Raw genomic sequence first — 27,326 nt, forward strand, 5'->3', positions numbered from 1 at the left:
GTATCTGGATGCTGACTTGGGGCTGAGGGCAACCTTCAGAACAATCCCTTGCCCAGAGATTCCCCAAGAGCCATGACTGCCAGAGGCTGAGTAAGGCACATCTTTCCCAAGCTAAAGGCTCAGCTGAAAGCAAAGCTTGGAAAATGAATTATCTCCTTTTGCTCCATGTCCAGAAAAATTAACCTTGGGAGGACTTTTACAGCAAATTTCAACATGGATATAGAGGTTTTGAACACCCCATGCTCGGAAGATAAAACTGAGCCTACGTTGAGCTATAATTCAAACATGAACTTGGCCATTGGGTTTGTACCAACTGATGATTTTATTGTGCTTTGTGTGTGTGTGTTTCTATGTAAAGCAGCTCCTCAGGAATCCTAGCTGGACCTGAACCATTCACAGCAAGGGCAGACCCTTGATTTTGGTGGGCTTTTCTCTGCCTTTGATTGGCTGTACTTATCTGCTGGCTGTTTGTCTCATCTGCCACCCAATGCCACACAATGCGGACCAGCCTACTTTGGAGCAGAGGTGGGACCTGCTGGCAGAGAGGAGGCTGAAACCACATTGTTTCTGAGAGGATGCAGGGAGGGATGCCTGGGGGGTGCCTTTCCACAATCCAGGCTTCAAAGGAACACGTGGCTAGGTGTGGGGTATCAAGAGAGGGGACAATTGTACACCAAGATCTGGTGTTGGTGTAACCAACACTGTGTGGATCTCAGATGTTGAGGCCTCTCCTCGTCCTGTGCATTGGGCTGGGTATGACTGCATTAGTAGAAATCCATATTGTGGGGTGTCATGTGCTGCTCTATTAAGCTCAGCTGGGCTCAGGTCTCCAGCACCATAGTGTGCCAGGCAGAATTGGCAGCACTGCCTACCAGACCTCCAGGACTGTGACGTTCAAGTGGGACGCAGCAGTGACTTACGACTTTGGTTGCTCCATCCAAGTGAATGGGATGCTGCACAGAGACATCCACCAGCCAGACAGTGCTGCTAGGAGATCCCTTTCCTCCATCATACCCTACCCAAAGCACTCAGGTGATGGGAGCATGGTTACACCAACCAAGGCTACATTGGGAGCCCAGCGGCCTCCTCACCATTCATCTCTGACATTTCTCTCCCTTCCCCAGCTGCCATGATCCAGCTGTCCCAGGGACCGCACCTGTCCTTAGACACATGCCTATCATCACCACACCCTCACTGCTTTTTCTGAGTCTCCAGCCATCCCTGCCACTCATTGCACACTCAACAGATGATGCAGCATGGCAGTGTTTCCCAGAGCTGTCCTGGGTCATCTTTCCCCAGCCACCATGCTTATCTCTCCACTTACAGCTCTGTTGGCATCCCATGCACCTCCATAATTTTGGGCAAGACTGGGACTCTGTGTGTGTGTACCTGTGTGTCTTCTGTATTAGCATCTGCTGGCCTCTTTGTATTCACACCAAGCAATGTAACATAAAAAACATATGTCCAAGTGAAATACTCCAATTAAAAAGCATCAAGTGGCTTGTGGGAGGCTGTTCTGCAGTGTGCAGTTTGGTGACATCTCCAGGGAGAAGGGTGAGATCAGGGCTCCTGAGTTCTTGTTATGGACAAGACTTCTCCTTGCGCTGTGCAATTCCTGATGAGAGCATCCAGCAAGGGGGAACAAACCATCAGTGTACTCGGACTGGAACTTAATTGAAATCTTTTCTTTTGGGGTAAAAACCACTGGACTCTGGGAGTCTCCATTGCTTATCCTCTGTGACAAGGGCTGAATCTTCCAGTCAGTTTTGAGCTTAATCACTGCATGTAGGAAATGTCGGGTGAAAAGTTTGTGGGAGTCAAATAGCCAGCCATGTGCTTAACAAGGTTGCCAGACCTTCCTAGCTGTGAAGCAATGAAAATAGCAGCTGAGATGTGACAGAGTGTAAGGCATTAAAGGAAATCACATGTCTAACTGGCCAGGCTCTCCCTGGGCAAGGCTTCTGAGAATGAGGAGGGTGAGTACAGGGAGTTACCAGAGTATGCTGGCCAAGCAGCAGCTAGACACATGGATCAAAGGGCATTGAGGGGGCTTTTCCCAATGGATAGTAAAGGCAGAGGCTGGGGAACCACAGCCAAGTCCCTCACTTGAACACCAAAGCACAGGCTGAGGAGCCCATGGTGCACACTACACTTCACCCACATGCTCCCCACCTCCTGCTTTTGCTTCTCACATACCCTACATGACTGGTACCCATGAAAAGTTATCAACCACCTATTTATGCAAGGCATGGGGAGGGGGATTTAACACCATCCACTCCTCATATTTCATAGATCTGGAGCTGCATTAGAACAATTCATCAGTCCTCTAGCCTTTTTCCAAAGGAGGATCTTCATTTTTTGCATTTCTAGCCTCCAAAATACTCCAGAATTGCAACTTGGAAAAGTTGGAGTGCTTCTTAGCACAGATAACTCTGAAACTTAATGCTGCCCTCTCACTTGGGACCACTTCATTTACCGAAAGGCTCATGTATAAGAAATGTCTATGATCTGAATCAGGTAAAGAATACTGTATTCTTTCCCTTTCCTAGTTTGCTGAAATAAGAACAAAAACAGGATAGGAGAGATAAAATGTATTTAAAACATCACTTTCAATTTACAAAAAACACATTCTTATTATCTCTTCAAGTAGAAAGATATGGCTTAAACCTGAGAGATGTTTACATCTCCCTTACAGAGCATAGGCCCCCCTCCCCACTGTGTGCAAGTAGCCACTGGGAGAAAATGAAACTTGGAATAAATCCCAGCCTGCAGTACAGGTGTACAGATCTTCCCAAGGAAAAAGCAAACACTTGGTGGGACCAATTCACACACAGCTCCATCCTTCTGAAGAAAAGTGGTTGTTACTGGTAATAGTCCCAGTAGATGGCCATGACACTAAAAAGTCCTTAAGCCTCTATGGGAATGGCATGTCCTCACCCACAGAACAAGGGGAGGAGATTGTCCTGTTAGGCTATGGCAGGGCAAGAGTGGGGAAAAGGAAAACCAAAGTTGCCCCTGCCTCTGTTATAGAAAGGTACCGATTGTAATGATGCAGTCAGCAGCACCTGGCCATCGTGGTGGGGACAGTGTGCCCTTGGGGATGGAGAACACCTGCAAGGGGGGAGGACAGGAGGTAGTGTGTGATGAAGAGGCTGGTCTGGTAGGAGAAATCTGGGCACCTGAGAATGCTCAGGACTGGAGGATGCTCAGATGTTTGCAGCATGTGTGAAAACAGGGCTTGTGCACAGCAGGAATGAATGCCCTGTGGGATGCCAGTGGTCTCAGGTAAATGGTGACTCCCATGTGGTTGCTGCATCTTGCTATAAATGCAGTTTCTTCATGGCTGCAACTCCATCTGCGCTCTCCTACACCCCAAGGATTCCTGATGGGCATGGGAATGTGAGAAAAGCTGTAGGAGAGGAAGGTTGGTGCTCATCTCCAGCAGGGCCACAAAGGCAGATGGCTCCTCCTCACCAGCTGGTCTCCCCAGCCTCATCGAGACAGCAAGTCCACGTCTCCTCTCTGCCCATGTCAGGCCAGGACAGCAGGCATGTCGCTGAGCTCTGGAAAAGGAGACACACAGTGAGGTAGCAAACATTGCATCTATTCTGACAGCCACTGTGAGCAAACAGAACGTTTTTGAAAATGCATGCAGCCCAGGTTGGGTCATTTTGTCTAGATGATAGCTCCATGGGTGCAGAAATGTTATGCATGGGAGGGTCCTCAGCCAGTCCCACCCTGCCTGGCAAAACCAAGAGTGCTGAGTGCCTCCAGAGTCTCTTTTCACAGAATTGCAGAGTAAATGAGTATTGGAGGGGACATCTGGAGGTGTCTGCCCCACCCTCTGCTTGAAGGAGGGCCAATTGGATTGAGTTGCTACAGGGTCTGGGGCTGAGATAACCCAGACTGCTCATAACCTTGCTTAAAAGTGTGGACACCCATCACCAACCCACCCATCAGGATCTCGGTACTTCCACAGAGACCAGCCTGAGCAGGATGCAGCTGCTCTCCTTGCCCTGCTCACCTGTCTTGAATTTGTTGTAGGTGCCACTCTCTACCACTGGGTTACTGTCCTGGGCACAGCAGGAGAAATTCTTCTCTCGCCACCTACATGGAACAAAGCACCTGGGTCAGGCTGCTGCCTGATGTGCTGTTCCTCACAGCCCCCTGCTGCCTTGGACAGCTTTTTCCTACTTTGTGAGGGCAGGTATTTGGGGATTTTCTCAGGTCCTTACCAAGAAAGGACTCAAGTGTATGGCTGATGTCTAAGCATCCACACTTCATGCATACAACAGCATTTTGAAGGCAACTTTTCTGACTTAGCCCTGTTTTCTAAGCAAGATTTAAGAGCTCCAAAGCCCCTGAGATGTTTACAGACACTGGTTCTAAAGCAGCCAGAGAAATTTAAAAATTGTGATTTTGGTGGGTTCATAAACCTCACAAGACCACACAGGGCACTGAGGCACTGCTAATGGCCCTTTGCTCCCAGGAGGGCTGGGGATGCCCTTGGTCCAAGGCCAGCCGAGAGGAATCTGTTGCTTGGTTGAACCAGAAGCATCCACAAGACCCTGGGAAATGCACACAACAGGAACATGATCCTGGAGGAGTTGGGAATGGCAAGGTCTGATGGTACTGGTGATGCTTTACAGGGGTGATTGTGTACCACCCCAAAGCCTGCAGCCTTGAAAACAAGGGGAAAGCAGGACCTGAGGAGAGCAGACCAGGGTAAGAGGGGAAGGAAGGAAAGGGTCCACCTTTCCTTGGGAAAGGCCTGGATGCCCAGCAAAAATGTGTGTCCAGATGCTAGTTCATCACTGTCAAACTGCTACCAATTAATTTTTTCACCATGCCAAAGCAATATTAGCACTCCAACCTTTTTCTATGCCAAAGCAAGTCACAGTTAACAGCAGCCAGAGTGCTCACCCAGGGACTTCCCAAACTTTCTTCTTGCTGCCACCAGCATCACCATTGGACTGCCAGCATCCTGCAAAAATAGTCCCCTGGGCTGGCTGCTCTGATCCTCCCACCCACCCACAGCCAGCCAGCTAAAGAGCTGAGCCCAGCACATCCTGCTTTCCTTGTGCACTACTGGGATGACAGCACAGGCATGTTCCTCATACAACCGTGGCAGAGCAGAACATCCAGCAGCCAAACACGACCAGCTGCGGTGAGCCTGTTCTATGAACCCCAGATTTCCCAATAATCTTTGACAGAGTGGAAGGAAACAAAACGTGGTGTCCGTGGCACAATCAGACATTTTTGTGTGGGAGGATGGATTTCCTGTGGGGCTCTGACATGTGCCCAGAGACATGGGATGCTCAAATATTAACATTGACAGCATTCCTAACAAATCAGTCGATTGAAACATTGTCAAATACTAGAAAAATCACTTCCTTTCTCAGCCCACCAGCTTTGATAATTGGTTTACATTGCTACTAAAAATCCAGCAATTCTCCACTGAATCCTGAGAGCAGGCAATGCCTGAGCTGCCAAAATGGAAAGGGAAAATGAGAGCAAGCAAGAGAAACAGAGAGGTTCTGGGGAGACTTTGGGGGCTTTTTTCCCTTTCCAAAAGGGAAAGCTAATGTTCTCAAGTGTAGTTTTAACCCTTCAGGCCACATGAAAGCATTCTTCCTTCCCTCCACCTGGAGCAAAAGATCAGGTTAGGATGGTCATTAACAACTTGGTAGTTACCAATGCAGAGCAAAGATGAGTGAGATGAGGAATGCAGAGGTCACATCTGTCAGGATCCACATGATGTTGTACTGCTGTGGAGTCTGAAAGAAAACAACAGAAGTTGTGTCCACCACCAAGGACCACAAGATTTGCAAAAAAAGTTACTCAAGCTCTTTCTTCCTGATTGAAAAGGACTGTTCAGCTGCCTGGTTTGCATCTGCAGTAACATCCCTCGGGTGTTAAAAGCATTTGGTGGCATCTCAGAGTGGCCACTCACTACTGGGTGTTGGTGCCAAATCATTCTCCTTCATAAAAGCAGGTCTGTGGTGTAGCCAAGAAGATTTTACAACATCACAGTGAATGCCACAGAGACCTCCTGTTTGTGCAGGCAAGCCTTGCACTTCTCTGCTTCACCCCAATAATAATACCAGCTAGTGGCATCTTATTTTCTCTGGCAACACTGCCCTTTACTGAACACCACAGACAGCCTGGGGTGGGCTCCCACTTTAAATCTAAGAGTATTTGAAGTTTCATCCTTAGACTGGACCTCCAGCCAAATTTAGAATTGACTGAAACTGCTGTTCTCTGGAGGGGAGCATTGTAAAATCTAATTCAAGGCTGTGAAGCCAACTACTTAAAGTCCCTACAGAGACTCTGGTGGGACCAATGCCCCAGGTGTTTCTTGGCCCTACAGGTTGTCCAAGGCAGAATAACAGAAAAATTATATAAAAATTCCTCCCAGAAGAAAGGCTTATGTCTGTGGTTGTTTCTCTTGGAATTGTGGAACAAGACCAAGTTTGACAAGGGCAGTGGAATGCTCTGGGAAAAGAGAAACTTCTGACATCAGTAAGGTGCTTCAAAAGCTTAGAAATGGAAATCCTCATGCATCAGCTTGTGTCCCCAAAGGCCCTTCCTTTCTTCTTCCACAAGTCTCAATATGACTTCTTTTCCCTTATCTCAAGGCCTAAGGTGATAATCCAAACAAGTAGGGTGCTTCATCCTGAGCCAGGAGAAGAGAGAAGGGTATGGTAATACCTGTAGTGGTTTTGAGGTTCCAGGTAAGCCAGGTTTCAACTCAGGTCCATCTTATGCAAAGGATCCTTAAAGAACCCTTTATCCATGTGTGAACTGGCCCATCGTCTCCAAAGGTAATAATGAACATCCCAACCTTATTTCCCACTCCTGAGAAGAGAAGACTTCCACTTACCATGAGGAAGAGTGGCTGGCTGAGATCCTTCAGCAAGTGGACAGCATTGGTGGTCACAGAGTGTGCCCCAGAGCACCACGCCAGGGAATAGAGCCATGGCTCGTTGACCACATAGAGGTTGGTGGTGATGTTTGCCTCAGCATATTTCCTTTAAAAGACCAAAAGGCAACAACCTTCATTGAGCAAGGAGATTAGTACTTCCTTCAGGCTTACTCAAGGAGATTCGGGAAGATCATGGGAAATGGTTGTAATCTTCCGTAGGAAGTGCTTACTTTAGGACCTAGATAAGGAACATAAGGAAAGCCAACCAGCCAATAATTAATCATTACCAGTTGGTCAATACAGAATAACTGAACAGCTGGAAACAAATTCAGATAAAATGCCAAAAGCTCAAAACTTTTCTAATTCTTCTGCCACATGAATCAATGTAGCAATGGGTTGTAAAGGAGGGTGTAGCCAGGTGGGGGTCAGTCTCTTCTTTCAAGTAACTAGCAATAGAACAAGAAGAAATGTTCTCAAGCTTCACCAGGGAAGGTTTAGATTGGATATTAGGAAAAAATTCTTAATGGAAAGGGTTTTCAAGCTCTGGAATCGGCTGCCCAGGGAAGTGCTGAAATCATCATCTCTGGAGGAATTTAAAACGGGTGGAGGTGGCACTTGGGGACATGGTTTAGTGGTGGATTTGGCAGTGCTGGGATAATTGTTGGCCTTGATGATCTTAGGGACTTTTTAAATCTAAACCATTCATGTCATTCTATAATCTTCCCACAGTGTGTTCCAAACCACCACAGGATCACAGAACAGACAGAGTTGGAAGGGACACAGAAGGCCCCAGAGTCCAGCTCTTCAGTTAATGGCTCATGTAGGGATTGAACCCACAGTGTTGGTGCTGGCTACAGCACCTGAGTTGGTTAGACCAGCTGAGCTAATCTTTGAAGCTGGCCACCCAAGTCTGTTATGGTCGCTCCATCAACCCATCATTTCTCAAGTTATTATAAACTATTGAAACTTAATATTAAGTAAGTTCATTCCTTGTATAAAGGTAAAGTAATATATCATCAATATCAGTGTTTATAAATCCACTTCGGACCTATCCAAGGTTTACCCAAATGGATCTGCCTATTATTTTTTATAGCCTTTCAGCATGAGTAAAGAAGATTCTGAGGAGACCTTAGAGCACCTTCCAGTACTGAGATGGGCAACAAGAGAGAGGGATTTTTACAAGGGCATTGAGTGAGAGGACAAGGGGGAATGGCCTTAAACTGAAGGAGGGAAGGTTTAGATCAGACATTAGGAAAAAATTCTTAACTGTGAGGGTGGTTGAGACACTGGTACAGATTGCCCAGAGAGGTTGTGGATTCCATCCTTGGATGTGTTCAAGGCCAGGCTATGGGGCTCTGAGAAACCTGGTCCAGTGGGAACTTCACTGCCCATGGCAGGGAGCTTGTAACTAGGTGGTGCTGAAAGTCCCTTACAACCCAAACCATTCTGTGATTCCATGATTTCACATCCTGTGGCAACTATAACTGAGAAAACATGAACATTACTCTTGTCCAAAGGATTAAATTTTTTTCCTTTCTTTTTCATTTCAACTAGACTTCAATGGCTTTATGCATTGGAAAGAGCAAAGAATCCTATTTACAAAAGGAGAGCTGGACAGGTAAAGCTATTTTTTCTTGGTGGTTTGTTGGGCTATTTTGCCATGTGTAAGTCGCATTTTGAGAACTCCTGCGGTGCATGTGGAGCCTTTCATCACAGAAATGACCTTTTCAGTGTGTCACATGCAACTGGTAGTAACAGACAAGAAATTACATCTCCAAAACACTGGCTACAAGAGGGTGATGGTCTCTCACCACAGCACTATGCACTCCCACTGGTGTTTGTGGAAGAGCCATGGGAGGTTAAACAGCTGTTCATTCTCCTTGATTCAGTCTTGGTGGGACTAGGGATGGCACAAATAAAAGGACAAGAAATCAGGATACAGCTCTGTTGTTCTTAGCAGAAGATCCTCAGATCCTGGTCAATATGGAATTGAGGACAGACGGACTTAATTACCTGTGGCACCTCTTAACAGTAAGAGTGAACTTGCAGTCTGTCACCCCTAAAATACATCAGGGAGGGCTACTTGATCTGAACAACCTATTCCCAAAATATTATGGTCTCTGGAACTGGTCACTGGAGGGAGACATTGCCCCACACATGAGGCAAACATAGTCCAGATGCACCCCAGAGATTGTACCTGGGTCTGAAACCTACCGGATGTCTTCACTGGACATGTCAGTGTAGACCAGATTGAGTTTGACAATATTGTGCTTTAATAGGTCTTCTATTGGTGCCTTTTTGCCCATCGTGTGCTGAAACCCGGGAGCGACAGACTGAACAAAGGACCTCACACCGTTATGCAGCCACAGGACCTGCAGGCAGCAAGAGGAACCAGCAGTGAATTCTCAGCAGAAGAATTCATGCCCCTAATATGCCCTGCTGTTCACACAAGCCTAGTAAAGTTAACATCTTGAGAGACTTAACCCAGCCTGTCAATTGGTTTTTCTCCCAGTGATCAAAGAATATCCAGATGCAGGGTTAGGACTTGCAAGTGACTTTTATCAAGAAATAAGTACCCACTGTTCCTTGCTTATCTACTGGAAATCAGTAAGTATGTTTCACACAGTCCAACAAAAGATGCAGTGTTGAAAATGAATGAAAAGACAGCTTTGGTTTATGGAAAAGGCAACCAAAAATACTCTGTTCTACCATTCTTTCATCATGGAAGAAAAGGTCTTCAGCAGATACAGATCAGCTTAACTCCTCAGACATCAATGGGTACATAACCTGGTTCCCATGAGTTTAGTATTCATCCACTGTCAGGGGAGGAAGGCAATAAAGACTCACAACTTATTTTAATTTAAGCCAGGAATTTCTATGCAATATATAAAACAAGCATGGGTAGCATGGAATAGACTGACAATTATTATATTTATTAAGGGGTGCTGTTTATGGGCTAAGGCATCAGCTGGTATAGACACTGCCTTTTTTCCTGTGCTGCTGAAGGATCACACTACTGAGAACCTTCTGAGGAATTAATATTAGGAATATACTCCAAATTATGCCCTTTAAATCCGGTGAAATGCAATGGGCCAATTTTATGGAGGTGAAATCATGCAAAGTATGCCCCAGAGTCCCAATGAGAGAGCAAGAAAAAGGGATGTGGAGTGAGGCCACCCTACCAGATGGCGTTTAATCTTCGACTCCTTGAGGATGACGTCCAGGATTTTGCGGATCCACAAGTTCCTGTAAGGATGTTTCTCTGGAGGGCGGTAGAGATCAAATATCACAAGTTTATTGTGGCTGTCTGCGAGGCGCAAAAAACTACTTAGCGTGTAAATGGACTGATTCATTGCCTGGTTTTGATCTGCCTTTGACAGCGAGCCCATCCCTACAAATGGTTTGTTCTAGAAATAAACAGATATAAAAAAAAAAAAAAAAAAAAGGAAATCAATCAGGCAATTTGCTCTGGGAGTCAGCTATATCTCTAAGAGGGAAAAAGTTTGATGTCTGTGCTTAACAGATATTTTATTTTATTTTGCTTATTTCTTCTACATGAAAAATGAGGGAAGTTAACCCAGGCTGTGAGGACATTGCTGCTGGGATCTAAATTGCATCGTTCAAAGCTAGGTTTGCTGTGCTTCTCTGACCCACCTTGTTAGCTCTTTTCTTCTTCCCCCCCCCCCCCCCCCCCCCCGCCCATGAGCTCTACTGCTGCCATGATAAGGTGACACAAGAACACCCACCAAGCCAATTGTTACAGGTCTCCTTAGCCTGAAGGCAAACTGGACAAAGCAGACCCAAACTGAAGTATTTGCACTGATTTATTTGAGTTTTGACTCAACTAGCAGTTCCTCTTCTAATACTGATGCTGTTAAGTAATATCATTACTTATAGTCGTGAAATTATATAAAAGTTTGGATTGGAAGAGACTTTGAAACTGATCTAGTGCAAGCCCCCTGCAATAAACAGGGGTATGTCCAACTGGTTGCTTAGAGTCCAATCCAACTGATCTTGAATGCTTCTTGCCCTTTATGATGCTCACCTTAAGGAACCATGTTCCAGCATTCAATTTCTGCAGGGCATCCCAGGAGAAAAACGAAGCAGCTTTACCAGTGTCATTAGGGTAGACCTCCTGGATGTTAGTTGTCCTTCTCAAAGTGTCATCATGCATGAGGAAAGGAACCCCATCATAGCTGCCAGAGAGCAAGAGTTGAGGTCACCTGGGGAGCAGGTTCATTCACAGCATGAGCAGACTCAAGCTGGGTCAGAACAACATGTGAGCCACCATGAATGCAGCAGTACAGCCTTCCTTAGTGCAGAGACTGCAATACGGAGGAATGCTGAGGCTCAAAACACCAGGTTATTTCCAGCTTAAATACTTCTAGGAGCTCTCACAGAAGTCATGCTTGTCTGTGCCTCAGTTTCTCTAGGGTCAACGTGAAAGAGGTGACCTTTTTCCCTGCCAATTCCCTCAAAAACTTATGGTTGAAATCCCTTTTTGCTGACATCAAAGTGTTTATGTGGTTTTCAGAGGACTGAATTTTGAACGGTCAGTGACAGACATGCAAAATTTTCTTCTGTAGAAGGGTCTAGTTTAGTAGAACATCTAAATATAAGTGTTTTTTTCATTCAGTGCCAGGAAACAGCTCATCCTGCACAGAATATTAGCATTTCATGGCAATGGGTTCACTAAAGGCAATTAAAGATATAATAATTAGGGCAATGCTGTCACAAATCTGGACACACTTTTTTGTTGGTTTGTAGACCTGATATAACCCTTACTGTGACCTGTAAGCCAGACTAGAATAGGGACTTGTTTTTATACACTGCTTAGCATTTAAAACACACTGTAGAAATAACGATTGTTAAATCAATAGCTGCAGCTCATTGACTTGCCTGAGAACAACCATGCCCTACAGCCCCTGTCATCACATGACAGCTGAGGGATCCCATCCCTCAGAAAACCCAGTTGCCTGGAGTTGCATGTCTCCAAAGACAGCTCTTAGAAGAAGCAGCATGTATTCTGTGAGTGGTGATGTTCTGCCCTCACCTTATGGTGACATCTGTTTCAAGACCATCCCCACCATGCTCAATCGTCTTCAGAAATGACATCTCAGTGTTTTCTGGTGCCAGCTGGAAAAAAAGGCACATGAGCAGATAATTTTCAAACACACTCCAGAGGACTCTGCAGGTACTTTCTGCCTCTTTGTAACATCTCTGGTTTTTCTTTAGAGAGCATCATTATATTGTTAAAGCTACTTTAGCCAAACCCATTGTGTAGAACAATAATAGAATCATAGAATGGTTCGGGTTGGAAGGGACCTTGAAGATTACCCTATTCCAATTCCCCTGTCAGACCAGAGACACCTTTCACTAGTCCAGGCTGCTCAGGGCCCTCTCCAGCCTGGTCTTGTCCCTCAGGAACAGTGTTTTCCTTGTAAGTAAACCCATGCAGTGATGCCTTTGGCATGCAGTCCCAATGACCAGAAATGTCTCCCACCCTCCACAGATTTTCATGGAGGGGGAGGGAAAAAAACCAACAAAGAAACAACAGAAGATGATGATGATGATGATGATGATGATGATGATGATGATGATGAAAGTAGCAATAGACAGGATGAAGAAATGACATAAAATAATTTCTTCAGACCTACCATTGGTGCTCCACGGTGTCCAATAAGGGCTGGCTTTGGTCCAAGTGTTCCCATCTCTCTGATGCAAGGAGAGTACATCCCCAGAGGTATCAAGAAAAGAAAGAGAAGGATAGCCAGGTATGGACCAACAATTATCACCTGAGTAACTGAAAGAATTTGAAGGAGGAAGGCTAGAGTTAATCCACATAATAATGTACAACTCTGCCTTGCTACTTAACTTTCAATACAGTCTTCCAGTCTTTTGGGCTTTGTCCCATCCTTTTTTCCTTTCCTTTTCCCCCCTAATTTTCACTTACTCTCCAAACAATGCAACCCAGGAAGACAAATTGGTCAAAGCAAGGATGCAGGCTGTCTAAGTCAGGACTGCAGGTTTTATGCTTTAATTACATCTCACTACACCTGACAGCAAGATATGGCTTTATTTCTTTTTTTTTCTTTTTTTTTTTTCTTTTTTTTTGTTTTAAGATATGGTGCACTGAAATCTCCTCCATATGTAGAAAAGCAATCTTCAACAGAGAGATGATAATTTCTTCTTACTCAGAAAGCACTTACAAGCACCATTTTCAAGTTTCATTCACAATGAAGAAGAGTAGGCACCTCTCCTTCAACTATGTTGCATCCCATTACTTTGAATACTTCATCTTCCATCCAGATGGTTCCTGCTGACCTTCTGTATGTGACCTAGATAATCCTATGGACCCTGAGAGCAGGGATATTGCACCTCAGAAACTTGGCAACTCAGTATCTATGGTCTTCTCTGAGTCTGGACACATTGCCCAAGAACCCCAAGAGTCCTTCTCCTCAGGGACCAAAGCAGTTCTTCTGAGAAATGAGCACCCATGCACTAACACCTCTTTCTTGAATGGGTACCACCATCCCTCTGTGCCAGTGGCTCTGAAGGAATCTGGGCTTATGCTATGATGCTGTACTAAGCTAGGAGTACCTCAGGCATGGTGGTATACAATGTCTAGGGTCCCTGTGTATTCTCCCCCAACCTCCTCAGCTCCAGTTCAACAAGAAAAGCCTTGGACAGGAAAAAAAAAACGCTTTTACCAGTCCATTCTGTCTGTGATTTTTATTGCAAACCACTATCTGAAGATGGGTGTCAGGTAAATAGTTTTGGCTATATGGAGAGACATTAAAGAGAAAAACAGCCACTCCCAGTCAGGTTTTTCTGCAGCTGTTCCTGGCATCTGGCTTTTTCCTTACAACATCTGTTCATTCTTCCTAGAGGTGGGCAGGAACTTCCCATGAGATAACACTAGGAACAGATCAAAAAACTCTTTTCCCTGTCTCAGCTGGCTTCTCCTGAGATATGCTAGTCTGAAGTGGTTTGTCAGACTGGACTGGAAATCCCTTCAGCAAAAATCAGCCAAGGGAGCTGCCACTGGCTACTTGCTCCTGCAGAGGACTGAACAAATTTTCACTCATGACTCACAACATGGGTGCTTCTGCTTGTCTCCTCCATCTCAAAGGAGATAAGTGCCTCAGTATAGGGGAAAACGGTGCAAGGTAATATGCAAACCAATAACACACTTGGACAGCAACAGGGAAGTACACAGCCCCAGCCCCACTAATTTCCTTGGGAGATTTTGAATTCAGAATTTGAACATCTCCTCCAGTTGGATGGAGTGCAGGTGTGGGAGGAAAGGGCTCCTGCATGCCTCTTTTCCCATGCTCTCATGTATCTTTCATGATACAGGAAGCAGGAAGTAGAGCTGCCATACCTTTCTTATCTGCTCTGATGGCATGAAGAGCCACAGGCCAGGCAAGAAGGACCATGATGGCAATTGCCCCTATATGGAGATAAGGAGCTGTGACCTGGCAAGGAGAAAACAAGGGATTTTAGTCAAAGAATGAACTGTGGAGACAGATGGCAACAATCCCCATCAGAGCTGCAGCCCTTACACCTGGATGGTCTCCTGCTGCAGATACCAGCAGTTAGCCACTCTGCCCCACCTCTGTTGAATCCAGGACTTCAGAGGAGAGACGTGGCCCTGGCCAGGCCAGGGAGCAGTGTGCCCTGCCTAAGGAGTGCTCCTCACTTCTTTATTGTCTCCTAAATCAGCTGAGGCGACACAGCAACCCTCTTTCATGAGGATACGATTGCTACTACTGATACACCATGATCTGTGAGTATCCTCTAGTTTAACCCAATATAAACAACTCCAATCCAATCCCATCCAGGTGATAGCTATCTCCACACCACACTGCAGTTAAATCATTAAACTGATGCCAACAAAGCTGAGTGAAAAAATGTGGTATTTTGCTAGCTGTGGGATGAAACTACTGTGGTATAACAGAAGCAGATATATTAGATGATACTGCTGGACAGATGTAGTTAATAGATTTCTTTAATCCTAAAGATTAAACAAGAAGATCATAAAACAAGAATCACTGCTATGCTTAGTATGAATGCATGAATAGAGTTGGAAGCCAAGCAGAAATACAGAATCTGAATGGTTGTTGGTCCAACACATTTTTCCTAAAACTAGGCAAATCTGAGCTAGAAAACAGTCCATTGTCTTCTCATCAGAGCCCTGTGGCAAACCTTCCAGCTAGAACTGACAGTTATTAAGGTAAGTGCTAGGAAAAAACCCAACTGTCCAGATGCAAGCCTTTCCCATTTCTTAGTCTTGATCCTCAATTCTCTAAGCTGGAAGGGTGGAAGAAAGCAGCAGTCACTGGGAGATATTACTGCATGTGACACTGTCTGACCCGGACACTTGATACCAACATCTCCTGCCCAGAAGCAGGATTCATTGTACAAGCAGAGGCGCCATCTGAGATGTCCAAAACACCTGAGATAGATTTGCAGGGTTAATGGACATGACACAGTATCTACAAGAGATACATGTCCTTTAGGAACAGCAATGGGAGGCCATCTCAAAGGGCATGGACACCTGAAATAAACAGCACCTATGGGGAACCCAAAGGCTCTTGTGTGTCCCTCTCCTGGTCCACATCCCCTGGTGTCTGTCAGGGGGAGGAGAAGCTGATGGTTTCTCATTACCTTTGCCAGTGCATAACGCAGTGGTTAGCAAACTATAGAACAGGAATGTGCAATTAACCACACCCTACAAACACATCTTCAATTCCTCTGCCAGTCCACCTGCATTGCTCTCCCAGCCTTCACAAGCACTAAGGCACATAGGGGAGGGATAATAGACCCAAATAGCATAGAATCATAGAACTGTAGAGTGGTCTGGACCCTGCAAAACAGCTATGTACAAAGGCTACAAGCTTCTTCCTTACCCCTTTCAAGTGGGGACCTGGATGCTCAGGCACTGAACAGCACTGGACAGCTCTTGCCTTCACCTTCACATCTGGTGAGAGTTGAGAAGGCCAGCAACCATGAACTCTGACCTCTTACATCCAGCATTTTGTCCCACCTGACACCATTGTTCTCCAGCTGCTCCCCAAAAACCCAGTGCACTTGTGTCCTCAGGAGATTAAGCTCTTCTGAGTCACAAAAGACTGAAACTGTGCTGTACCAGCAGATTGGGATGAGGGAGAAAGTTCTTGCTCTAGCAAACCTACCAGCCTAAGGGGCCTGATTTGCCTGCCCTGGACAGATGAAATTTACCAGTACACCTGCATTTTTGGGGAAGGAACAAAAAAAAAAGGGCTGTAACTTTCTATATCTTTCCAAATTGAGATGTATTATATCACACAGTTTGAAACTCAACCTCAGGCATTGGCTTCCTTTCCCCCAACAGGAAATGTTAAGTTATAATGAAAGTTTATTCAGAACATACCCTGCTATCAAAGATGATATAAAAACCATCTACCATACTGAATATCTTCTGCCAATTGTAACAAAATACTTCTATAAACAAATTTCTCTTTCAAACAGACCTCCTAACCCCTCTTACCTGGAATGACAGGCGGACAGTTTTGCGGTGATCTCGCCAGAGTATAGATAATGCAAAGAGGGATGAGATAGAGAAGCCCAGGACGAGAAAAGTACCAATCTGGGGACACAAAGAAGACATAAATCAGCCTCAGCATTTCTGCATAGGGTATGCCATCCATCTCAGTCTCAGATAATTTAAGCAGCTTGAAAAATTGTTTTGGATGCATGAGATTGACTGTGCCAGTTCAGAGACAGAGAGATCCAATGGGACTAAAACCAAATCCACAATGTTATCAGTATAGCAGACTGATTTCAGAAGTTGAGTACCCAACTAAGTCAGCTCTCAGGTTTCTCTCTGTAATCAATGGAGAAAGAGGAATTTCAGAGGTGATCCATTCCTGCTTACATTACGATGGAATGTATGCCTCTCTCTCTATTGATATAGATGGAGCCTAGGTGATCAGTTTACATTAAAGCCCTAACATGCAGATGGAATTCATCACTTCTAAAATCAGAAGTGACAAATTCCACCCAAAAGTGACAACAACACAACTTCCTTGTTCTATGAGCTGCATTGTAACAGGCTTCAGCAATAACAAACCTTCCCATAGTTAAGAGATGACAGTTCACTTTTTAACCAAAAAGGTGAGGCAGTGTTTCAGTCAATTTTTCAGCTTCTTGTTCAGTTTGGTACCAGCACGGTGATAATGGCAGATACTTCTTGGTATATATTCTTTCTGCTGACAACTAAAGGCAATTGCACCAAGGCCCTAACCATTCTTCAGGGAGTCTTCTACAGATCAATACCTTAATAATCTATCCCTAAGCCCTTGAACCCAAGAATGCCTCTTTTTAATTATTATTCTTTTTTTCCATTTTTGGTTTGGTTTGGTTTTTACAAATTGTTCTAGAACTTTCTGGTTCTTCTGGAGCCCATTTTTCAATAGTAAAGATCATTCAGTTTCCATTATTTAAATAATAAAAACAGGATCAAGCACCTGCATGTTCAGCCATTCCCTCCCACTGCAGCGTTTGCAATTACATTGCATCCTACCCTAAATGGCATGGATAGAGAAGCATTTTTAAATGCCTCACATGCCCTCAAAAATTACTTAAAGATGATGATTCTAACCCATAATTTTACAGCAACAAGTCCCTGATAATTTGTTTCTGTGTCCTCAAAACTCCAAAAGGCATTTCCCAAACCCTAGATTAGAATTAAAAACTATAGAACAGTTTGGGTTGAAAGGAACTTTGAATTATCTAGTTCCAGCCCCCCTGCCATGGGCAGGGATGCCATACACTAGATCAGATTTCTCAGGGCCACATCCAGCCTGGCCTTGAACACTCCCAGGGAACTATCCAAAGACCAAAAGGTATAAAGCACCATTTGGGAAAGCCACCTTTTCCTTCTGCAGAGAGAGCAGACACTTTTTTCACTGTTACTGGGGCCTGATCCAGAAAATCATGCAGTGCTTCGCATGAAAACTTTGCTTTTGACTTCATGTTACCATATGTAGATGTGCCAAATATAGGCATCTTCACCTGAATGAGTCACTGCAGGCACCTTTTGGAGTCAGTGGTTCTGGAAAAAGGGTTCTTTGAGTGTGATTCATCTCATCTTAATTTAGAGACCTGTGACCAGCTGGATGAATTGCATCCTCAGAGGATTCATTTCCCTCCACTGAGTGCAAAAGGAGTTTGAGTGATCAGCTCAGGTGGAGATATTATTTTCATGGGTATCTCAATCTTGTGAGATTAACCTCTTCCCTCTCTTCCTTCTCTCCCATAAGTCTAAGAAGTTTTCTGTGCAAAGAATCACCACAGACTCAATTAAAAGCATAGATTAGAGTTACCAGAAAGCCCTGACTCTCCCCACCTTGTGGCTCCAGTGCAGGTACAGCTGCTGACCTTCTGCAAGCAAACACATCGCAAGGACCTGGGAAATCAAGAGGAGATTGTATTTATCCTGGTGGAAGGTGGTGACATGTGCCAGAAGTGAGGGACTTCTGGAATTATTTTTGCATTGGGAAGTTACTTTACACTAGAGGTCTTCCTGCTCAATGTCAGTGTTTGCAGGACAGGTGTATGGAGAGAAAAGTTAAGTGCTACAGTAAAAATGCTTCTGAAATGGCCAAACACATATCAAGACTGCCCTTCAGGATCAAAGACAATTTTCTCAGTAACAGATAATTGGGCACTTTGGGGTACTCACAATGACTTTTTGTGAGGAGAGACTCTGAAAGAATGATGGCCAGGGTCAATTATTATTGTATAAACCAATACAGCACCAACCTTGACTATTTTCTAGTCATTTATTGTGATTAGAGGCACACCAACCATGGGAGAGAAGTCAGGGAGTAAAAAATGCCCCAGAGCAGCACAAAAGTAGAGAGCAGACTGCAAATAGGCAATTTTTTCCCACATTAACCACAAGAATGTAAGAGACAGGCACATCTCAGACCTGTCTCAGAGAAAAGCGTCTTGGGGATTAAATTACTCCAGTTTTTGGTGGTTGGCACATCCCTTCCACCTGATGGCAAGTTGGAGCCCCTGGGGAGGGTTCTTGTGACGCATGCTACAAACCCCAGCTAGGACAGAGGACAAACCTGAGATGCCTTGAACAGCAACAAGCCAAGAATTAGGGGAGTCAGTCCACAGCTCTCAAACAGAGCTTCTTCACAGAGTTCCATACCTAAATATCATACCAGTAAGTCTGGAGATGAATTTCACCCAGAGAAGCACTTTGCTGCTGTGAAAATGCATAGGTCTATGCTCAGGAGTCTAAATGCCTGGGGAAACTTCCCAATCACTGCAAAGGATCATTTTGGGACCAGTATCACCAGGGTATTAGGACTTAGAGAAAAGCATCTGTTAGTAGATGTCAGTGCTCCACTGAGGAGGATCGTTTATGATGCAAGTCCCTCCAGACTGTTGGATAGTGGGATTGCATGAAAACAAGATGTATAGATTTGGGGGAAAAAGGGTCTTCTCTCCTGAAACTCAACTGCAAGTTGTTTCCTATCCATCTACAAGCACACTCTCTTTCCAGGATCATGCTGATTTGAAGAAAGATATAAGGCCAGGTAGGACAGGGCTTTGAGCAACATGGTCTAGTGGTAGATGTTCCTCTCCATGATAGAGGGGTGGGAATTAGATAACCTTGAAGGTCCCTTCCAACACAAAACATTTTAAAATTCTATGATAAACTCAGCAGTGAATACAAGTGCTTCTTGACATGTTGGCTTTCTTTAATGGAATAAATGTACCCAGTACATTATGGGTAACATGGGAGCACTTGAGAGAGAACTAAAATACTGCTAAAGACCTTAAATCAGCCCCATTTAAATAAGCTATTTCAGGGTGAAAAAATGAGAGCAAAAAGCCACTCTGCTCCTTTGCTGCAAGTGATGTTACACAAAGACCCTGTCCTTGTGTACAGTAAAGCCGAACATTTAGAACATTCTGAGCCAGAAGGGACCCACAAGGATCATCAAAGTCCATCTTCTGGCCCTGCACAAAATCATACCAGGAATCACACCATGTTCCTGAGAGCGTAGTCCAAATACTTCTTGAACTCAGGGCACTCAGACTTGGTCCTGTGACTATCTCCCTGAGGAGCCTGTTCCAGTGCCCAACAACCCTCTGGGTGAAAAACCTTCTCCTAATTTTTAACCTAAATCTCCACTGATACAGTTTAATGATATTCCCTCATGTCCTCTCACTGGTCTGTCTACTCCAAATTGCTTCCACACACTTTCCGAGATCGTCTAATGTAAGTACAGAGGCATGTATGAGGGCTTAGGTGACCAGTATTTTTCTGACTAATACTGCCAAGGTTAGAGTCAAGGTCCCTTTTGCCAATCCCATCATCTTCCAGAATCTTACAGCCTCCAGCTCTTGCATTCTTGTCTTCTTCAAAATGAGGTGTGAAAGTGTCTCCCCTCCACCATCTACCTGCAAAGTGGTGATTAAGGGATGCTTCCTACTGGCACAAGAAATGGATTCACTGCATTGAGAATTTAATCTCTGTCTCCCTTTTTCTGAATGGCTCCATTGACCACGAGGTTATGCTGTAAAGGGTGGACAGCAGATGCTTAACCCCACTCTACTTCAGCATGAGAACAATGTTATAATCATCTCAATACTTCTGGTGAGGTGTGGGCAGGCTCTGAACCTACTCTACAAGGACATGCAGGTAGGCACTTGGACACTCAGCTCACCTGAAACATCTGCTTACTTAGATACTCACAGCAGCTGTATTCAGGTCCTCATATTCGTTCTCTTTATGGCAAAAAAAGCCCCTCACAACTTGTCCAGTACCCCAATCTCTTAGGGATGGAATTTTGAGGTCACATTTTGGATTTCAGTGTCAACGTACTATTTTGAGTCCTCTCCATCTAAGAATGAAGAGGCCACAATGCATCTGAATCTCTTTCCTTTGTACAGTGACAAGTCACCTCCTCACAACCCTTAGGAAAAACATGGTTGAACTGCAGAGAGGCAAATGTTATTTGTTGAAGTTTGAAAGACTAAACAAGACAAGATTTTTCTTCTCCACTGAGCATAAAGTTCTGTAATTAGACCCCTCAGTTTAGCCTTTTAGCCCTAATGGGGATGAGAAAATTGTTTTGGAGAGTGACTGAACAATTTAATTAATTGAAATTGATTGTGTGAAAAAGATGACAATGATCCATGTGGATGGAGAGCATCTTTATCCAAACAGCTAATGCTTTCTTGTGCAGCATTTTCTTCAGCCACTTGTGGCTGGTGGGCAGAAGTCTGTATGCTTCAGTCAGTCACAATAAGGTCATGGAAGCAGGCTTGCAGGTTCCAGCAGTGTGCCATCATTAAGAAAGAGGATGTGGTGCTCACAAGCAAAGCCAGACCAGCCAGTGGTTGATATTAAATCTTTCTTCTCCAACAAGTGCATCAGGATGTTCAGTTTTCTGAAGTGATGTGCTGTTCATGTACAATACCCCCAGAAAACGTCACTGAGGTGAAGGTACTCTCCACCCAACACTGTTCAACCAGAACTTGAGATGTAATTCATCATGGAAGAAACCTATCTGGCCATTAGTTGTCTGAAATGTATTAGAACAACCCACCATTGTATAGTATCCACACTGAACGACTTATTTAGATGTGGAAGGGCTGAGTTACTCTTACCAGCCTGTGAGGCTCCCAGTGTTTTGTTGGGTGGTCCATCAAGGCCTTCAGTGAAAAGGAAGCTCTCCAAACAGGGGTGGAGAGGTGGATTCCTGGTAGAGTCCTTCTCTGAAAGAGCCCTGCTAGGATGAGCTTTTCCTAGCCATGGTTTTTACAATGCCCTTCATGTTTTGAGATAGCAGGAGCGTAAGTGGTGGCAGTGCTAGCTTTCCTTGCTCCCCTTTCCCTCAAGACCAAATAACATTTAAGCAGCAGCCTCATGTCCCCAGCAGCCACTGTTCAGCATGCATGCAGGCAGCAGTCTTGCTGCAAAGGACATGATGGCATGGTGATGCAATCAAGCAGGACAAGTGTCCTCGGAAATACCAACAAACCAACAGCTTTGGTTGAGTCACTTAACAGCTTCATAAAAGCAAGAAGCAAATGGACCTTCACTTCAAGGGCTGTTCCCAGAGCAGAGGAACCTCTGAAGTGTTTCTCCTGTTGTCTGATACCATCCAGATTACTGGCATCCTTTCAGGTTTATCCATGGTCACCCATCTGAGGAAGGCAAATGCTGTTAGCCTCATTAGACAGAACTAAGAGGCTTGAGAAGAAGAGGAAGACGTAGCTACAAAATAAAGAGTGAGACCAGGACTGAACTAAACCGTGTAGGACACCAATTTCACCTCATATCTTTCACCTTCCTTTCTGGCTTTACTGTGCCCATCACCTGCCCTGATAGCTTGCAGTCATCACATTCATGGTGACAAAAAACCTGAAAATGCTCCTAAGAAAGTCCACTGGCTGACATTTGGATCCAGACAGAGCGTTACTGAGCTGACACATCAGCCCCAGGGGTCTTCAGGCTCCTCAAGCCCAGGAAATCCTGTAAAGCTGGTTTCTAGCACGGGCTATGGTGAGTTAGTCTGATCCTAAAGGTTGACTCCAGACCCACAGCCTGAAGCACCATCTCAGATGTGTCCATGTCATACAGACATCTCTGGCAAAGCTCTGAGTTGCCCCAAGTAGTATCATAACCACCAAACTACCCACACTACTCCATGGCCCCTAGGAAAGCCAGGTAGGCTTTGCTGAATAATAGTCCATGAGCCCTGGAGCCACCATGGTGTTACAAAATCCTTGTAATTAGGTATCACTGTTTGTCCCTTTCAGAGCTCACTCAGTCCACATCTCTTATGATGCTCTTGATCGCTGCGGGCATGAACAAGCACCTGTCCAATTTATCACTTTGGTGCTTTTATTGCTAGCACTAGAATAAAGGTACTATTTATTTGTACTTCATCAGGAAAAAAGGACCCCAGAAACCAATTGCGTTAGGTACGGAATGGACAAAGCCAAGAGAGGTTCCCTGTCATGAGAGATTTACAGACTGACTGCATGATGACACATCAGGGAACGGGTAAGAACAGCAGGAATGGATGATAAAAGCTGGTTGTCTTGGTCACAGAGGTGAGACAAAGCCACAACCTCGCCTTCAGCACCTGGCATTTCCAAATGAAAGTCAGAGCAGGCATGGGACTGATGTAGACTCCAGTGCCTGGAGTCAAAGTGAATTCTTGGCCTGTAGTTCTGGATGAAGGTGGAAAAACAGGTGCAAGTCTGTATTTGAGAGCTTTCTTATGAGGGAAAAAACGGAGGAAAAAGGATGAGTAAGTAGAAATTTGGGGGAAATTTTGGAGTTGGTATGTTTCCCTAACTAAAACAGACATCCTGTTAGAGAATTCCACAGGATTTGGAAAAGAGAAGACTTCAGGAATCTCTTTCAGCATAAACTTGAGCAGCATTTTGTGACCTCATCTATAGCCTCTACCTGGAGAAAATCCTCCAGCAAAGGAGAGTTTCGAGTGATAAAGTTCTGTTCTCCTTCCCCTAGTTAAACTTTTTATCCAGGATTAGAAGAATAACTCAGCTGTGATGATGTATCACATGACTCAGAGCCTCATATTTCCCTGCTGCCAAAGCAACAATGTTTAGTTTCCTCTAAATCTAGCCACTGCTGGGTCAGCTTTCCTTGGGCTGGAGGAGAAATTGTACACATTTATCAAAGGGAAATCATTGAGAGAAATCACAGAAATGACATCTGGCTCAGAGACCCCTGAGCTGAAACTGGTCATTGGCAGGTGGATATAGGGAGAAAGTACTGTAAACACTCATTGTGTTCCAGATCATCTCCAGACTTCACTGTCTAAGGATCATATGGAAGACTACACTGAGCTTTGGTCTGACACATTAAAGCCACCCCTGTGTTTACCTTTCAGGACAACAAATCAAGGTCAGCTTACAAGGGGCATTACTTACCAGCAAAAGTGAGATGTATGTGAAAAAGACTGCGGCCACAATCAGGATAACAAGAGACCAAAGAAACCAGAAGCCCAGGTTCCCATAGTTATACCTAAAAATAAACCAATAAAAGACTTTAAGAATGTTTTTGGTTAGTACATGGACTAGAGAGGACCAACAGCCCAGTTCCTTGAAATTCTGAAATTTTCTAAGCAGTAAAACGAAGAAAGGCACGGGAATAGCCCACACTGTTACAAGCAAAAGTGATGAAGAGCTTCCCTCCCAAAATCCCTGATTGCATTAACCGTCAGACTGAACCACATTATTATACCTTTCCTTCCCATAATATTTGAACAGCTTTAATTTAATTTCAGGGGGCAAATCTGCATACATGTTGCCTACATACTACAGAAGGAAAAGGTGTGCATAAATCCCTGATGGTTATTTCTTACTTTTGAATCTGGGAACATGAAATTTTGCACTACTGAGATAGTGCAATGCCTCTGATTCCAGCCACTACACTTCTTCATGTGGAATGGGGGAGAAAGGGAGGGGGGAAAAAGAATGACTCAGGGTAGAAAACGTTATTTAGTCCCTTCCATTCACAATTTTTGTGACAATGATCCTCCCCTTTCTCCTAAAGTCACACTTACATCTAAAAATTGTACCCAAGAAAAGGCAGAGTCTCAGCACCACCAGAGTCACTGGACATTCAATTTGGATGCTGTAACCAAGAGTTTAAGGTGCCAAATTTTTGCTTCATGACTCAAGTTCCCTGTTGCCTCACAGCTGCTCTGGAGGGTATTCATCCTTTCCCAGTCATCCTAGTGACCTGCTGAAGGGGTGTGAGGAGTAAAGGACATCACTTACCAGTCAAAGCCATTGTAGTCATTTTTACCTTCACCCCACGTGTACAGAAAGACCAGAGAAAAGCAGAAAGCTGCAACGAGCAATGGGAAAAACATGCATTCCCGCTGGAGAGGGAGAGGAAGGACAAGCAGTCAGAGCTATGGCCAGCCCAGAGCAATCAAAACAAATGGCAGGTACTTTTAGGCTGTCCCTAAAAATATGTAGCTTGGTGTTGGAATTCTAACTGCAGTAAATATGGAGAGGAATTCCCATCCTGTCCCTTGTAACCAGGAAAATTCTTCAAAAGCATACTCTGCACTACTTGTTCTCAGGGAAAACTCATGACTTCCCAAATGAACAGGATTTTAACCGCCTCACATGAGAGGAAATTGCACTGTAGAGCAACATTCTTTGCAATTCTTAGTGCCCACCCAACTTTAATGTTACTTCTTTCATTTGATTCTATGGCTTTGAGATATTTCACTGGCCAGGAGAGCTTGGTGCAAAGTCCAGAGACAAATTGAGCCTGCCACAGAAGCAGCAATTCATCAAGCATTTAGAGCAAAAGCTAACAGCCTAACAGATCCCAGTGGGCTCCAAATGATATTGGGCTGGGATTTCACGACATCGACCCCTTGTGTGCTTAGACTGCCCTGCCCCAGCACAGAAATCCAAGTGCTGATTTTGAGCTCCTTTACCATGCTGCAGCAGCATTTCCCAGGCTCGGTCCTTTCGCGCTGGTACCGCTTCCACCGGCAGCTGTAGAATCCAGCCAGGCAGGAGATGAAGGGCTGGTGCTCGTACCTCTGCAGCAGGCGCCGGCGGACCACCTTCAGCTTCCCAAACTTGAGCCTCTTGAGGCTGGTGGGACTGGCCTCCATCTGAGTGGCTTTATCTCATCTTCCTCCTGAAACAAGTACACACGTTTTACAGGGAGACTGTTGAGTAAGCTTTCCATATTCGAAAAAGGAGAGAAAGATGCTGAGACCAGAAGAAAGTGATACTGTGGACATCCCACCTAATTTTATATACCAAAGTGAGACGGCCAGCTGAGAAGGATGGTCACTGCAAATCCTCTTAGCAGTCAGTGGTGCTCCTGGTTGTAACTTAGGCACTCTGAATCACCTTTGATGATCACCTCCATAGCCAAAAAGAGGCAGATCACCTCTGCCTCCTTTTGGCTATAACAGGGAGTTCTGGGAAATTAATTCATTAACTTAAGCACATTTCAAATTATGTCATACGAACTTGAATCTAGGATTAGCTATAGGAATTATTCAGCATCGCTGTGACCTGTTTGAAACATGCTGTCAGTTTAACTAGCTCATGTAGAAAAGGCACTAAACCTCCTCCACAGGTACACAGCTCTCTTTTTCTGGCAAAACAACAGCACTGCAGAGACTGATCCCTTAAGAAATAATTATTACCTGGCTGAAACAACTTTACTTGGAACAGATTTTCAAGTGTAGAAAGACCAGCTGCAAAGATGTACATGTGGGAGATCTATTCATAATCACAATTAAAAACAAAGTACTTGGTGGTAAATGGCAACCAGTGTAGTTACAGTGAAGCAAATAGCACAGGGACTAGTGCTAGCTGAAGAGTGGTTCACCCAGCAGGGCACTACCAAGACTTCAAGGAAAGATATAGGAGAACCAGTTTTGTGTGGGCATGTAAAGAAGCCCCATTATACAGCTCTTCTTTGGAGTTGAGTTAGTCAGAAATGTTTTTCTGTCGCATTAGAAGTGCCATCACATCCTTGAATCCACATCAACCATGTTCAAATCCTGGAATACCTGCTGTAAAATCCCAGCTAAGGACTCAAGATTTCCATGATTTAAGGGAAATAATTTAAGAGGAACAATAAACAGTTTACTGAAATATACACATGGATGAAGCACACATATAAAGGATTTGTGTTTGGAAATAACTCAGATCCCAGTGTGACTTTGGAGAAATCACTGCATAAATCCTTGCAGACTGACACATCCGAATAAATGACCAGTCTGCAGAAAGCACAAATAAATCAGAGACATGAGACACAAGGTCAAACAGAGAAGACACTCCTCTCCTACCCCTTCCAAATGCCCCAGCCTATTGGCACCTGGAGTGCAAGAAAGCAGATGGAAAGGAAACAAAAAGAGGGGTTCACTTTGGACCAGTAGTAACTATGCAGTGCTAAGAATGCCATGCCCTGAATGCCTTTCTGAGACAGATGTGTCTGTCCATCCAGGACAGTCATAGGGAATCACACACGCTTGGATGCGGTGGGGTCAAGCCATCCCTAGAAGCTCAGCAGTACCAGATCCTGGCACCATCAAGACACACTTAGTAAAAAATTGATGCCAATCTCATGTGGCAAGATGGTGATCCTGCTCTAGAATTCCCAGAGCACAGCTGGGGAGATGTGGTGCAGATGACAGCTGATCTGGCTGGTTTCATCAACTGGCCTAAAGTACACCTGGCATAAACCCAGCAATTACCAAGTTACAACAGCCATGGATTCTGAATATGTTTGAACCTTCAGAGCTCTTACCAGAAGGTTTGTCACATGCCATGAGATTGCAATATTTGTTACCTCTTACAA

The 27,326-nt window shown here is 44.6% G+C and overlaps 1 protein-coding gene across 1 annotated transcript; it reads right to left on the reverse strand.

Annotated features, from left to right (window-relative positions):
* Nucleotides 1-2,638: 2,638 nt before the first annotated feature.
* Nucleotides 2,639-25,641, reverse strand: GDPD4 (glycerophosphodiester phosphodiesterase domain containing 4). The gene is made up of 15 exons (XM_066339176.1): nucleotides 25,438-25,641; nucleotides 24,761-24,864; nucleotides 23,909-24,002; nucleotides 18,318-18,377; nucleotides 16,458-16,556; nucleotides 14,310-14,403; nucleotides 12,583-12,728; nucleotides 11,979-12,061; nucleotides 10,971-11,121; nucleotides 10,108-10,332; nucleotides 9,140-9,297; nucleotides 6,884-7,031; nucleotides 5,695-5,777; nucleotides 4,025-4,107; nucleotides 2,639-3,563 (listed from the first exon to the last, which is right to left on the reverse strand). Exons 1-15 carry the CDS (start codon nucleotides 25,618-25,620, stop codon nucleotides 3,532-3,534), a joined length of 1,743 nt encoding a protein of 580 aa, XP_066195273.1. The 5' UTR covers nucleotides 25,621-25,641; the 3' UTR covers nucleotides 2,639-3,531.
* Between the last annotated feature and the right edge of the window lie 1,685 nt (nucleotides 25,642-27,326).

The sequence above is a fragment of the Sylvia atricapilla genome, chromosome 2 (assembly GCF_009819655.1).
Source record: "Sylvia atricapilla isolate bSylAtr1 chromosome 2, bSylAtr1.pri, whole genome shotgun sequence".
NCBI lineage: Eukaryota > Metazoa > Chordata > Aves > Passeriformes > Sylviidae > Sylvia > Sylvia atricapilla.

Excerpts from the sequence above, each read along its gene's own strand:
- GDPD4 (XM_066339176.1), bottom strand. The coding sequence starts at position 25,620 with ATGGAGGCCAGTCCCACCAGCCTCAAGAGGCTCAAGTTTGGGAAGCTG. Across the intron at positions 11,122-11,978 it reads GAAACAGATGTCACCATAAG|CTATGATGGGGTTCCTTTCC; the intron begins GTGAGGGCAGAA and ends GCTCTCTGGCAG. Across the intron at positions 9,298-10,107 it reads CGAAGATTAAACGCCATCTG|GTCCTGTGGCTGCATAACGG; the intron begins GTAGGGTGGCCT and ends TGCTGCCTGCAG.